This window comes from Saimiri boliviensis, chromosome 10 (assembly GCF_048565385.1).
Source record: "Saimiri boliviensis isolate mSaiBol1 chromosome 10, mSaiBol1.pri, whole genome shotgun sequence".
In the NCBI taxonomy this organism is placed as follows: Eukaryota; Metazoa; Chordata; class Mammalia; order Primates; family Cebidae; genus Saimiri; species Saimiri boliviensis.
In genome coordinates, this window is record NC_133458.1 from 22,577,733 (window position 1) to 22,592,576 (window position 14,844).

A 14,844-nucleotide genomic window follows, 5' to 3' on the forward strand; every position below is an offset into this window, starting at 1 on the left:
CAAATGAGTATCCTGTCATTCTTGGCAACAGCAGAATAGGGAGCAGGACCAGTAGAGGCAGATGCATTAATAGGTACTGGAAGAGATTTAAAAGCATCAATAAGTACATGGAAGGCATCATATAATAACTGGACCCATTTTTGGATGGGAGTCTTATCCCCTGAGGTATCACTGTTTTACAGCATGATTAAAAAACTATGTTCACGAGGACGACTCCTAGCAATTCAAGAATGTTTAAATGTATTGTAATATCTGTTTTAATGAAGGCAAAGAGTTTTTCACTAAATACATACATATAAATATGTGTGTGTGTGTGTGTGTGTGTGTCTGTGTGTGTGTAAAACTAACACAGAATTTAGCATCCTGGATCATTATAATGCTACATTTCCTGATAACATTGAATAAACCAGGCATTCCTAAACTTTTGACAAATCTCAATATTCTTGTGTTCATTTCCTTTGTCATTTCTGCAGAATATTTAAAAATGATGGCAAACATTTATTTCCCAGCACTGTTTTGGAATCAGTTCCCTGAGAAAACAGTGGGATGAACTAAATAATTTCCTGTGTTTCCTTGACTCCATGATTTTACAATTTATACACCCTTCCATGTTTGTTAGAAAATGTAACTCAAAAATAAAACTTGTAACTTTCATCTGCTAGATACATAAAAGCACACTTCTCTGTAAGAAAAATAACTTTGTGGACTAAAACAAATATTTACAGGAAACTCCAAATCTTGTTGCAAGTAAACTTCCTTAGGCTTTGGGGAAATGACAAAAGTAGCAGTGAAAATATTAAGCTGCAAGTGACAGAAGCTCTCAGTGATCCTGGTAGAACCAAACATACCTTGAAATAGAAATAACTGAACAACCATTCACACCTGCTCCTGAAAATAACATGGCCCTTGTGTCAGTCTTAGCAGTCAGGAATTTTAACATGCCTCATTACAAAAATCACAGCCAATCTTGCTCCACAGGTGATGAAACAGAGATACATCATCTGATGGCAATGCAAAGAAACATAGAATTCATTTTGTTGGGCACCTATTTTAGCATTTAACCTAGTCCATCTTGCAAAGCAAAAGGAGTGCGGGCTTTGTATGTTCAAATGACTCAGAAGAAAAATGTAAACTCAGGTGAACTGAGTTTGATTTAGTCACTCACAGGAAACTTAAAGAATATTTCTGGAGCATCAGCCTTGTTCCAGATGCTGAAGATTCAAAGATTCACAATCGTTCTGCTTCAAGTGAATTACCACTTATTGGGAGGGAAGAGAGCTATGTTCAACACTAACTTTAGTACTGAGAAAGGAAATTAAATTTTGGGACCCCCAACGCATTTAGACAAAGGGAAAAGTCAAGATGGGAAGTGGGTCACTCAAACCTGCCTCCCCCTTTTAGTTCCTAAATATGACTGACCACTACAAGGTAAAAAGCTACAAAAGTCTCCCCCATATTTTGCCCACGGAGAATCACCATGGCAACGCAAACTGGTAGCTTATCTTTACAGGTGCAGTCACCCCGGCCCACCAGACACAAATGCATATCTGACTGTTACCCTACCCCATGTTCTGCGTTACGGGATGTAAAATGCAGATTCCCCACATTTTTCCTCAGCCTCTTTTACGTCATCTTACATAAAAAAAACGCGGATTCACTTACATGAAAACTGTGTACTTCTCAATATCCTGCCCTCTCCTCTTTAAATTTGGAGCCCTCAAAATCGCCTTCGGATAAAAGCATAGACCTGTCTCCCAGGTGCATCCTTAACTTTGGCAACTAAACCTCCTAAAATGATTGAGACTTGCCTCATCATTTTCCTCAATTGATGGTACAAAGCTAATAGGAGAAGGTTGGGCAAACGTTATCAGAGTGAGAGAACTGAGGAGCGAGGAAGGATTACAGAGGACGGGAGCATTTGATCAGGGCCTTGCAGGACAGGGAGGTGGTCAGAAACAGAGGAGAATGAGGGTGTTCCCTATGTAGGGAATAGAATGAGTCAGGGAACAGTGGTGGCTTGTATATGCTGAGTTTGGGGCACAGTGAGTGATCTTATTTCCCTGGATCAGGTACTCCTGTACTTTTTACAAATACCAACATCCCTGTGTGCATTTCTTTTGTGATTTCTGCAGAATCTGATAACATTATTCCTATCATTTAATTTCCTGCAATATTTTTAGCTTTCTCCCTGGTGGAAGTCAGAATGGGAAGAAATACTGAAGGCATATTGTGGAGAACTTTTAATGCTCTAATAAGGAGAGAGTGGACTTTATCTTCAAGGATGCTGTAGGGGGCTGGATCAGAAAGGGGAGACAGAGGTCGAGGACCAGATGGCAGGCAATGACAACCATCCCAGTGAGAGGCAATAGCTGTTGAAATTCAGGAAATGGCAGAGTAAACAGAGAAGAGAGACACAGAGAAAGCAGACTGATAGACCCTCAGGCATGAAGGAGTGGAAACAAGGGTCAGGACCCTGAGTTGAGTGAGTGAGGGAGGGAGGGAGAGAGAGAGAGAGGGAGAGAGAGAGAGAGAGAGAGAGAGAACGAGAGAATGAGAGCGCTAGGCAGACTGGGCTCTTAGCATTCCACACTCTATTGCTGATCAGTTGTCTGACCCTGGGCAAGCCCTTCCTATGCCTCAGTTTTCCTAACCTGAAATGAAGGCTTTCGATGAGATCAGTGGTTTCAAAACTGTCCCATGGAGACCCAGGATTCCAAGGAAGTTGTGATGAAGAGGATGGGGAGGTGGGGTAGAAGAGGGATGAAGCGTGGGGTAGAATCGTGCTGTGGGCTATGACTGGAGAGTGGAAGGAGGATGAGGAGCTCCAGACCTCAAACCTTCTCTTTAACCAGAACATCTCCTTCACATAACAGTATTCCCTTTAAGATTAAATTTGGGCCGGGCGCGGTGGCTCAAGCTTGTAATCCCAGCACTTTGGGAGGCCGAGGCGGGTGGATCACGAGGTCAAGAGATCGAGACCATCCTGGTCAACATGGTGAAACCCCGTCTCTACCAAAAATACAAAAAAATTAGCTGGGCATGGTGGCGCGTGCCTGTAATCCCAGCTACTCAGGAGGCTGAGGCAGGAGAATTGCCTGAGCCCAGGAGGCGGAGGTTGCGGTGAGCCGAGATCGCGCCATTGCACTCCAGCCTGGGTAACGAGCGAAACTCCGTCTCAAAAAAAAAAAAAAAAAAAAAAAGATTAAATTTGATTTTTAAAAAAAGTATGATCAGCCCTAGACTACACAGATAACCTCTAAAGTCCTCTTGAGCTCTCCCACGTGAATAATCACACTTACAGAAACTAGTTATCCAAGAGATCTGCTAATGTAATGGACATGGGTCTTGTTTTTAGGACTCTGATGAGTTCCTCTGTTTATTTGATTAACTGTTGCACAAACGCTAGAACAACTGGAACAACAATTGTCATGCCGAATCGGTGCCAAAACTCTCAAAAATGGAAAAGATTTACTGAAAGGCCATTTGGTGTTCTTACTCTTGTGCGGTACCTTTTCCCAAGACCCAGTACGCTTTTCAAACCTCATAAACACCAGTGTGAAAACGGCCCTTTGCGTGAGAGTACAAAGACATGGCTTTGCTACCAACTGTTGTCTGCTTTGGGGTAAGCTGAGTTACCACTCTGGGTTCTGTTTCCCTGCCTGTTGAAGGAGAGCATTGCGCCGAAGAGTCTGAAGGCCTCCCTCCCGGCTTAAACATTCCAGCATTTCATGATCCTAAACCCTTAGAGCCCGTTATCTGAACAATTCCTTGATCAGTAGCATATGCTCTGAATCTTGTTCTGTCTCAGTCAGATGGTCAGTATACCGAGGGCTTTGGCTGTTTACTTTAAGGATTGGGCAATGTGTGGTTTAGCCGAAATCTCTGAGTCCTGCAAACGGATCGTTCTGAACGGAGGGCTAAGGTCTAAATTAACAGCAGACCTTTAGAAACACAATGCTTTGCGGATTGGTATTTGACACGGAGAAACCTGTGCCCAGGTATAAACCCCTGGCAAATGGTCCACAAACCACCATTAAAATGGAAAGGAGAAAAACCAGTGAATCAGAGCAACCATGAAGTGGAGACCGGAAAGTTTCAGACAGGTCTGAAACTCACACACTCACTGCATTCCTTTCCTGCCTGCTGTCTCCTCCTCTCCCCTCCCACTCCCACACTTTTTTTTTTTTTTAAACAACAATTCGTTTGTTTAAAAAAAAAAAAATAGAAAAGAAAATAAAGGAAAAACCAAAGAGGCAAAATGAGGACTCACTGGGAGAGCGCGGCCAGGCTGCGTCTTCCATGCGATCCGGATCCACCCAGCATGTCCGCAGCTGGGAAGGGGCTGCGGGGCAGAGAGGTGCAGAGACCTGGCCGGGCCGGGCGGTCAGGGCGTGGGCCGGGCCCGCCGACGGGCCATGTGATCTGTGGCTGAAATGCACGGTGCAGGATGCTCCCGTGTTCTCCCTTTGTGTTAACACGTTGGTCTGTCCCTGTGACGAAAGTCTGGGCTTGTCCTCAGCCAAATCTACTCCTCCCCACCCGATCCCTCCTCACAGGATCATCAGAGAGCTGATTGTTATTTTTTACTGTAATCTCTCTAATAGAAGCCCATCATGTTTGGCGATTAAAGAACACTGATTGCTTCAAGAGTTCCAGAAATGTTATTGCCGGGTAGTCAGGGCCAGGATCCCCCAGTAGCTTTCCTGATGAAGACTTCATATGCTTAACTACAAATATATTTTCCAAGGTAAGTAACTAGTCAAAGGAAAAAGAGACTGATGCATTTGCTCAGCCTTTTGGCAAATAGTTGATCATGGTATTACATGCATATACAACCTAATTCTGACAAGATCAACAGAAATCAGCCCACCAAAAAGTTCATCCGGGTGCAGTTCTCAGGCTCTCATTCTGAGCTCTGTTCTCAATTAGCATTGGCGTAGGTGGCTTCCAAAGCAAACAGTTCCCACTGAGAAATCAAATCTGAGAAACTCCTCTTATCCCTTTTATCCAGGGAAGAAGGCATGACATAAAATGCAAACCAAATGCAAAGGGATGAAGAGAGACGGCTCTGCTCAGTGATGGGCTGGACGGTTCAGCCTGTTTGGTGCTCACACCTCTCCAAGAAATGTGGGCAAGAGCCCTCCTAAAAACATGTTGAAACAGCAGGCCCCGTCTGCACCCATGGTACTCTGCTGGTGATCTCATCAGCCAAGCTGGGCAATGGAGCCTGGTCAGCAGTGGCTTGGAAAGCAGCCAAATCCCAATCCTGAGGAGGGGGTGGTGCTGATTCTGTCTGGAGATGACACTCCGTCTCAGCTTGACTTATGAATACGGTTCTTCATCTCTAATGAGCAATAAACAGATTGGTGCTTGGGTACCAAGCTGCTTGTGGGACTGGCTTTTGATCAAGTGAGAACAACTCCAATCTCCACAATGTAGGGTTAAGATTATTCTCTTGGTAAATGGCAGGAGAAGCAGTCAGCTTCAGACATTGAGAACCCTTTCACGAAATGAAAGAGATCTTTGAGATCTGTGACTCTATGTCATATGCAGACAAGGACACCAAAACATAGACGCCCAATGTCATGGAGCTGAACTGCATCTGCTGCTACTCAGTGTTCAACTTAAAGTTTAATTGGGTTAGGTTAAATGCTGTCTTCACTTTAGCTAAAACATTTTGGTTGTTTTCTTGCTCAAATACTATGGGGGCATCAAAGTCATAGTTTATAGGCCAGGTGAGGTGGCTCACGCCTGTAATCCCAGCACTCTGGGAGGCTGAGGCGGGCAGATCAAGGTCAGGAATTCAAGACTAGCCTGGCCAACATGGTGAAACCCCGTCTCTACTAAAACTACAAAAATTACCCTGGCTTGGTGGCAGATGCCTGTAGTCCCAGCTACTTGGGAGGCTGAGGCAGAAGAATTGCTTGAACCCGGGAGGCAGAGGATGTAGTGAGCCCAGATCATGCCACTGCACTCCAGCCTGGGTGACAGAGCGAGACTCCATTTCAAAAAACAAAAAACAAAATAACCACAAAAAAAATGAAGTCATACTTTATAGAGTAAATACAGGTTAATAAACATCTCCATATATTATTATGTATATATGCATTTAAATATCTCTCTGATTACCCATATGATCACTGAACATAAACTGAGTAAAGTGGCACATAGGACACTCACAAAAGTAGACATACATTTGCCTTCACATAGCAGGACTTAAAATATACACTGACTTGTCTTGAGTTTCTTGCCATAGAACATCTATCAAGACAGAAACGTATCAAGGCATTCTGCTGCCCCCTTTTTCTACCAAATTTGGCCCAGTAAATTTTTTCCCTTCAATTACTGACAAAAGTCAGTGGTTTTCTGTGGTAGGTGGAATAATGTTTCCCCTAAATCTCCAGTACCTGAGAACACGTTACTTTGCTTGGCAAAAGGGACCTTGTAGATGTGATGAAATTAAAGGCATTGAGATGGGGAAAGCATCCTGGATTATCCAGGTGTGCTCAAACTAATCACATGGCTCTTTAAAATCAGAGACTCCTTTACAGCTGCAGTTAGGAGAGCTTTATCTTCAGGGTGGGCAGAGAGATGCACTGGCGAAAACTCTGAAGATGGAGAGCGGGGCCCAGAGCCTGGGAATGTGACTTCCTCTAGAAGCTGGAAAAGGCAAGGAAATTGATTCTACCCTGGAGTCTCCAGGAAGGAACGCAGCCCTGCTGATACCTCGATGTTAGCCCAGTGAGACTTGTGTCAGACTTCTGACCTGTAGAACTGTACATTGTAAGTTGTGGTGTTCTAAGCCACCAAGTTTGTAATTATTTGTTGCAGCCATGCGAGAAAGCTATCACCTCCCGATTCCCTCCCCCCCAGCCCCCCGCCCCAATTCTGAGGTGACAAGTATAGTTCTGGCATATTCAGAATAGGTTCATAAAATGGAATAACCTAGAAAAAAAGAAATCTGTGGTTCTTTCTGGCCAGTATTCTACATGGAGGAGAGCAAGAATTTAGTAATCTTCCACTCGTGCAGAATCCATGCACAGAAAGTGTGCTAATTGCCAGCTGTCCACAGGATGGCCACAAGGCTATTTCCCTAGTTGCCAAGTGAGGGAAAGGGAAACAGCGCATACCCTCCTTTGTTTTTAGGGGCATCCATTTGGGAAGCAGCTGCCTCTCTCCAGTTTATGATAGTAAAACTCAGTGGTGTTATAGCTCGTGCTACCTGGTAGGGTACCGACGTGGGAACAGTGAAGAGAGAAGGGAATCTTGGACCTGGTTCAGACACTCGCTGGGAACAGGAAGACCACAAAGGCCAATGAAAGACAGGCAATGCGGGAAGATGCATGGAGATAACAAGAGAATCAAGCTCAGAGCAGGGCTGGGCTAGGCAAGGCTTCCACGAGTCCTCTGGGACCTGGTGGCTGGGGCTAGAGAGGCAAGGTAAGAGGAATGAGAAAGAACAATCAACAGGTTATTTGTGTGCACAGTGTTCTGGTCCTGCAGAGACCTACAGGCCTGTGTGCTCTCACTGCGTAGCAGAGACTGGTACCCAGGGTCCAGCTGCCAGAACTGGTATCTCTGAGAAGTGAACTAATGACCACTGATTGGCACCAGGAACAACTGAGCCAGTCATTCTTCAGCAAGATCATAGGGATCATGAACTTAATGACACTTCAGGATGTTTTTACCAGGAAAAACGAAAGTCTGGGCCACTCTGAAATTACTCGTAGCATCCTTTGTTTCTGGACACTTTATTGTTTAATTTTTCATCAAAGAGATTCTGGGCTGGGAAGGTTGGAGGGAGGTCAGTGCAATAGAAAAAAACAGCTCCCACCACAGGGTGGTCCTTTATTAAGAAAACATGATTTTTTAAGAATAACTTTATTTCATGGAGGTAGGGGACCGGACCACAAGATCTGTTCCAGACTTTAAAATCTGCAGAGGCTGTTTAAGAACAGCTTCTACCTTGGAGCAATTCCCAAGGGAAAAGAGAGGCATGTGGGAAGTGCTATGCACATTCCCTAATGCACTTACGACACACATGCACGCACAGACTCACGCACACACACACAGACGCGTGTGCACACACAGGCACACACATATATACATGCATGCATGCATACCCACGCATGCACGCACACAACATACAAAGCCATTCGCTTCCTACAGAAACTCACATAAACCTAAGTGAAATTCACCACTAGGGAGGCAGCAGTCCAAGTGGTATAAAGGGGATGTCTGAAAAGGCTGTTGGAGATCCATTTTCTTATAAAGAAATTCATAGGCCCTGTACTCTTAGAACTAGGCAAAAAATCTTGACTAGACAGTTGTTCCTCTACCCCAGGGTGAACAGGAATGTAACTAAAGGCGTTTACGTATTCGCAGGCAGCATCTCCTTCCTCCTGTCTGTTGGCCTCTCATAGTCTTCCTCTTGTAGCTGACAGCTGAGAGCCTCTCCCATCCCCTGCCCCCACCATGCCATTGAACATGTTCACTTACACTATATTGCTCTGTAATGTCCTGTGGTATTGAATGTATGGGCTGCTGTGGAAAATCACCGCTTACTCCTCATCCTAGTCTTCCAGTGGTTCTTCATCAGCATCTTTGTGGCCTGTGCTTTTCTTGTCTTATACTTTTCTTTTCTTTTTGAGATGGGAGTCTTGCTTTGTCACCCAGGCTGGAGTGCAATGGCGTGATCTCAGCTCACTGCAACCCCGGCCTCCCGGGTTCAGGCGATTCTCCTGCCTCAGCCTCCCAAGTAGCTGGGATTACAGGTGTGCGCCATCACACCTGGATAATTTTTGTATTTTTAGTAGAGGTGGGTTTCACCTTGTTGGTCAGGCTGGTCTTGAATTCCTGACCTGGCGATCCACCCACCTCAGCCTCCCAAAGTGCTGGGATTACAGGCATGAGTCACCACGCCGGCCCACTTTTCTTAATTATTCTTTGCCTCATCTTTTTCTAGGCCTGTAATAGGGTCTTGGGATGTGATACTCTCTGATTGCCATTATAATGGTGACTGGATAGTTTTATTTTGTCCCAGCACATTCCTTTCTGCTTGGCTTCACTTAGCACCATTGGAATGTTTACTATAAGCAAGTGATTGCACTAAGTGCTGGGGGGATGCAAAGATAAGAAGGGCAGTCCCAAAGGGAGATAAGATATGGATACAAAAATTCTATTACAAGACAGAATACAAGGGAACAGTACTCTGAAAGCAGTAGAGCTAAAGAACTATGCTTCAATAGGTGACATCCTGTGATCAACCTCCCAGTGTTTAATCCCTCTCACGCTCAATTTATCCTGTTATCAAACTAGATTTCCTGTTGCTGAAATAGAAACCCACTTATCTGTACGAGGGCCACAGGTATTAAGTCATCCTTTCATCTCGTCTTTTTTAGGCTAGATGCCAATGCCTACTTTCCATCCTTTTAATATCAGCCTGAATATAACAACTCTTCAAATGGGAAACCAAAATTGGACATAATAAAAGCTGACCAAGGGTTGGATGAAGTCCCAGCTCTGCCTGCCACGTTCCTGTTAACACATCCTAACATCATTTTCATATTGATAATAGCATCTCTTAGAGAGATCATTCATTTCGTTTTATGCTAAATCCACGGTTTCTGGTTTTTCTTTCTTCTTCTCCAAATGAATTGCTCTGTAAGTCCTACGCCCACTCTCTCTCCTTTTGCTTCTCTGAATTCTCGTGGTTCTTTAAGAACCAGTACCTGGCCTCACCTCTATGAAGTCTTCTTGGATTTGACTTTATTTCTTTGTCATTTATCTTCTTAGGGAGAAAGAGACCAGAAAGCTTGAGCCCACTCTTGTTTACATGTATTTGAGAGATAATTATGTTGCAATGTATGAGTCAGCCCCTCCAGCCAGCTTGCTGTGAGACTCTGCGTTTCTGTTTAAACTGTCTTGTACCAATTACTGAGGTCTACTCTCTAAGCTCTTTGGAAAATCCAGGGTTTTTAACCAACTGGACTATTTTCTTTTCCTGAAAAGTTTCTATCTGAAAAGGATCATGCCTGTAACTCCTTTCTGCCCTCCAACTTGAAACATACCTTTAAAACAATAATCAGTGCTTAGAAATAGCCAGGCTCTAACAGTTTCTTGAATGAATGGTGGCTGGTACACATCTACAGAATCCTGGTTCTGGTCTCAGTGAAAAGAATAATAATTTCTGCTTTATCTAATTCCAGGAAAGAAGTGTGTACATGAAGAATATGATTTCTACCCATAAGAAACTGAACCTAGACCACAGTGTTACATTTTAGAACATAGATTTGTTGTTCAGAGACACCGGCTGTGAAGGAATTATTACTGGGACTCAGGAGATAATTCTAGTGCAGAAGAAAAGGTCAAATCTTCAAAGGGAGCATATTAGTTCATAAGCCACAGAATTCTCAGTATGTACCACTCTTGTTCAAAGTATCTAAATATTTCCACAACTATAAATTTAGTTGCTGGTGTCCACTTTATACATCTGGATATTAAATTAACACATGGCTTTTAAAGCTGGAATCAAATCCAGATTTTTTTCCAGTGATACCATATAAAGTCTTAAAAAATATTGATTTCTTCTTTTTTGGGAGGTGGTCAGCCCTGGATGAAAGCATATTGTTCCTGTTGCTAGAGAAATAATCCATTCTGTGTTTCAGATACTTAAGGTGCTGTGCTTATTATTTACATGATATAAATAACATTTTATCAGGTTCTGTTACATTTTATAATCACATCTGACTGGAATCAGTACTTAAGATATCTATAGATAGAAATAAATGTATGGTACAGGCATGGTGGCTCACACCCGTAATCCCAGCACTTTGGGAGACCGAGTGGGGTGGATCACCTGAGGTTAGGAGTTAGAGACCAGCCTGGCCAACACAGTGAAACCCCATCTCTATTAAAAATACAAAATTTAGCCTGTCATGGTGTTGTGCACCTATAATCCCAGCTACTCCAGAGGCTGGGAGGTGGAGGCTGTAGTGAGCCGAGATCATACCAGTGTACTTCAGCCTGGGTGACAGAGTGAGACTCTGTCGAAACAAAGTCAGAAAGAGAGAGACAGAAAGAGGAGAGAAAGAAAGTGAGAGAAGAGAGAAAGACAGAAAGAAAGGGAGATTCTGTCTCAAAAAGAAAGAAAGAAAAGGAAGGAAGGAAGGAAGAGAGGGAAAGTCTTATTTTTCATTGTTCCTGTGTAACTTATTTTACCAAGTAAGTCTGTCTTAATTGGCACTTTACCAAGTAAGTTACAGTATAACTTTTTGCTGGAAGGAATATTTCCCGCCACCGGTTTTGCACCTGAGACAGCCTAGAAAGGCGTTAGGAATACAGCAGATGGCCAGTAGTACTTGTCACTCGTTCTCTGGGGTGAAGAGGGGTAACGATGAAGCTAGCTTGTCCTTCTGATGGTTTCAACAGATGCACCTTTTAAAATTTTGGAGTATTCATAACAGTTCTGCACTAGAAATTGGATCTTGGAAGTTCCAGAGTCAACAGGTATCAGGAAGATTGATGCACTCACAGATGCACAAGAGACCGATGCCATCTCTGGCGCCCATTAAGACAGAATAAATGCCTTCCATCTTCTCTCATTTCCCAACCAGGGCACCTCCCATTCCCCAAGCCAGGATGTCAGGAAGCTGCAGAGTCAACAGAGACTTCTTCATGAGTGTGAAGTCAGAGCAAAGGGAGGTGAAATCATCACAGGTAATATTTTACCCAAGCCAAGGGGAGACGGGAGGAAACACTTCTCCAAGTGGAGAGAATACTTTTCATGTCACAACTCTAGATTCAAGCCATGAATCTCACGTCACCACCCTGAAACTCAACCAACTCTGAGATTCAAGGTCTGTCTCATTTGGATATTCCTAGATTCCCAGGGCCAAATCTGGTCTTGAACTTGACAATCATGCAGGCTTTTTCTACTGTCCATTTTTTTCTTGTTCTTTCTTTCTTTTTTTTTTTTTTTGAGACAGAGTTTCACTTTTGTTGCCCAGTCTGGAGTACAATGGTATGATCTAGGCTCATTGCAACCTCTGCTTCCTGGGTTCAAGCAATTCTCCTGCCTCAGCCTCTATGTAGCTAGGATTACAGGCATGCAGGACCACGTCCAGCTAATTTTTTGTTTTGTTTTGTTTGTTTTGAGACTCAGTCTTGTGCTGTCGCCTAGTCTTGCACAATGGTACAAGACTCACTACAACCTCCGCCTCCTGGTTCAAGTGATTCTCCTGCCTCGGCCTCTCAAGTAGCTGGGATTATAGGCACATGCCACCACACCTAGCTAATTTTTGTATTTTTAGTAGAGGCGGCATTTCACCATGTTGGCCAGGTTGGTCTTGAACTCCTGACCTCAGACGATCCATCTGCCTCAGCCTCCCAAAGTGCTGGGATTACAGTTATAAGCCACTGTGCCTGGCTAATTTTGTATTTTCAGTAGAGACCTCACTGTGTTGGTCAGGCTGGTCTCGAACTCCTGATTTCAGGTGATGCCTCGGCCTCCCAAAGTGCTGGGATTACAGGCACGAGCCACTGCAGCCAACTTCTACTGGCCATTCTTTCTTTACGCTTGCTAATATCATGGATTACAGTTGGACTCCACTTGCTTAAATCTGGGAGACCTAATGCAATGTGACCGTTATTGTATTGTATTTATTAGAAATGCTCTTCTGTAGAATCTTAGGTACCTTTATGATGGTAGCATAAGGCAGGAGATTAGAAATCGAGTAGGAGAAGAAAGCTTTTCCACTTTAAGATGCTATTTTACTTTGAGATTAAGCAATAAAATCAAGCTCTTATTAAGATAGGAAAAGCAAATGGTGCTTTTTAAAAAAAAAATTTGCTCACCAATTTATAGAATAAGAACCAGGCTGGCAGTTTTTAAGAAAAAATATTTAGTTAAAAAAAAATATATATATATATATATGTATATATATATATTCAATTTTCTCGTTTAAAAGCCAGAAGCCATCTGGAAAGCTTTTTAATTTTAAGACATTATGAAGACAATAACAACAAAAAATAAAATAGAGGATACTTAAAAAAAAAAAGTAGCAGACAGCACTTCAAATTTGAAAGCCAATGATCTGAAATATGAATTCAGCTTTCTAAAATATGTTGCCAAGTCGAGGGGACTGAAGTAATCTGAGATTCTCCTATGTATTTTAGAATTTAGAGCGTTTCTAGAATAACTTCAAATTACCTTTCCTTCTGACTCTTTCCCAGTGGATCTGAGAATCAAAAATTCAACTGAAAAGTAAGAGATACAATTCTGAGGCTATTCTACTGTGCTTCCGGGTCTGTGTATTTTGAGTGTTCCAGTTGACTAACTATTTTCATTACAAATTTTATGTTAACAAATTAACCAAAGGGAATAATTTTATAATGAAGAAACTTCACTTATAAATATTTCTCCTCTTTCTTCCAAATAGTACTACTCAAGGAGCATAAACCATTTATAAAATGCTCGACTTTACTGGAAAAAGATAATTAACCCCTCATATCTTGATTTAAAAGTATTGGGCTCTAATGTATTACTTTATTCTTTTTCTTTTTTTTCTCTTTTTTGGTCCATCATTACATGTCAATGTTGGAAAACCATTTACCATTTGGAATCTACACTTTGAACTCAGCTGGTATGTTAAACCCTCTATTCCATTGTATGCTAAACATTCTATTCTCAGAAAGAATGTTGCAAATACTCGCCAGAGATTGGCCCTGCCCTTATCCCACTTCTGCCCATTCTTCTGGGATTAACTGGGGTACTTTACTCCTCCCGACCACAAGCTTGATCTTTCATTAGAGAAATTTTTGATTATACAGTTTGTTCACTGTTGGACTCCTGCATGTTTGGTACAAACCCTGTAATTCGATGATTATCTGATTTTACAATGCAGATACTAATTGCAAATAATACTAAGGGCTTGAGTACTAGAGCAAACAGGCCAACAAAAGGAAATGGACTCTTACCATATTAATATCATTTGCCTCCACAATGTAACTAAATAAGCATAAGTGGACACAATTACATGTTGTAAAAGTCCAATTATCCTTAATAATCAGAGAAATATACAGATGAATATTTTTATTTCTCTAGAGAAAAGATATGGAGTCAAAATCCCAATGGCTTGAAGGCTCAGGAGAGGAGTGATGAAACTATTATTATTCTAGTTATAGTATATTCTAGAATATACTAGTAATTATTCATTGTGTCCTGTAAATACTGACACCATTAATACCTGAAAGGTATTATACTGTCTGCTACTTTTTTATTATACCTTTCAGGTATTAATGGTGTCAGTATTTACAGGACACAATGAATGTCACTAACATTTCTGCCTCTCTTAGAAGTAGCTCAGCAAATTTGTCAAAGTTGTGCCTTAACACAGATATGGACTAAAGTGTTAGTGTCCATTCAACACTGTATGCTGGTCTTGGGGAAATAAAAGTGAGTAAGATGTGGTTTCTGAGCTACAGTTGCTTTCAATTTGGTGGAGAAAACAGATATGAGAACAAATAAACATATAAGAAAAGTGATAATAACTGACATACATTAAAAAGTCTCATATAAGACTCAAGGTGGGAGTAGAGTTTTCAGAGTAAGCACAGTCAGTTCCCTTCTGATTGGGATAAAGCCAGAATTTTAAATCTGCATTTTCTCAACTCACAACTAGAGAAAAAGGGAAGATAAAATGGCTTTGGTGCTCCTAATCTGCAATTGAGGTCTTAAGCCTTCTCCAGAGGTGACAGACTCTAGGGAAAGTGACGGGTGACATTTTATTTCATTATATTTTCTCAGCAGCTGATTTTTGAAAGACTGGAATTCCAGAGGGCCAG

The 14,844-nt window shown here is 42.3% G+C and overlaps 1 protein-coding gene across 5 annotated transcripts in view; it reads right to left on the bottom strand.

Moving 5' to 3' along the window:
* Positions 1–14,844, bottom strand: part of CALD1 (caldesmon 1) — a 206,182-nt gene that overhangs the window by 79,026 nt on the left and 112,312 nt on the right. The window contains exon 1 of one of the 5 annotated variants that reach the window (XM_074379034.1): positions 4,271–4,515. The exons of the other annotated variants lie outside the window; for them this stretch is intronic. Within the exon in view, the coding sequence (XP_074235135.1) occupies positions 4,271–4,323 (53 nt within the window). The 5' untranslated portion in view covers positions 4,324–4,515. Of the gene's footprint in view, positions 1–4,270; positions 4,516–14,844 lie in introns of those variants that run through there. 5 annotated transcript variants of the gene reach the window in all.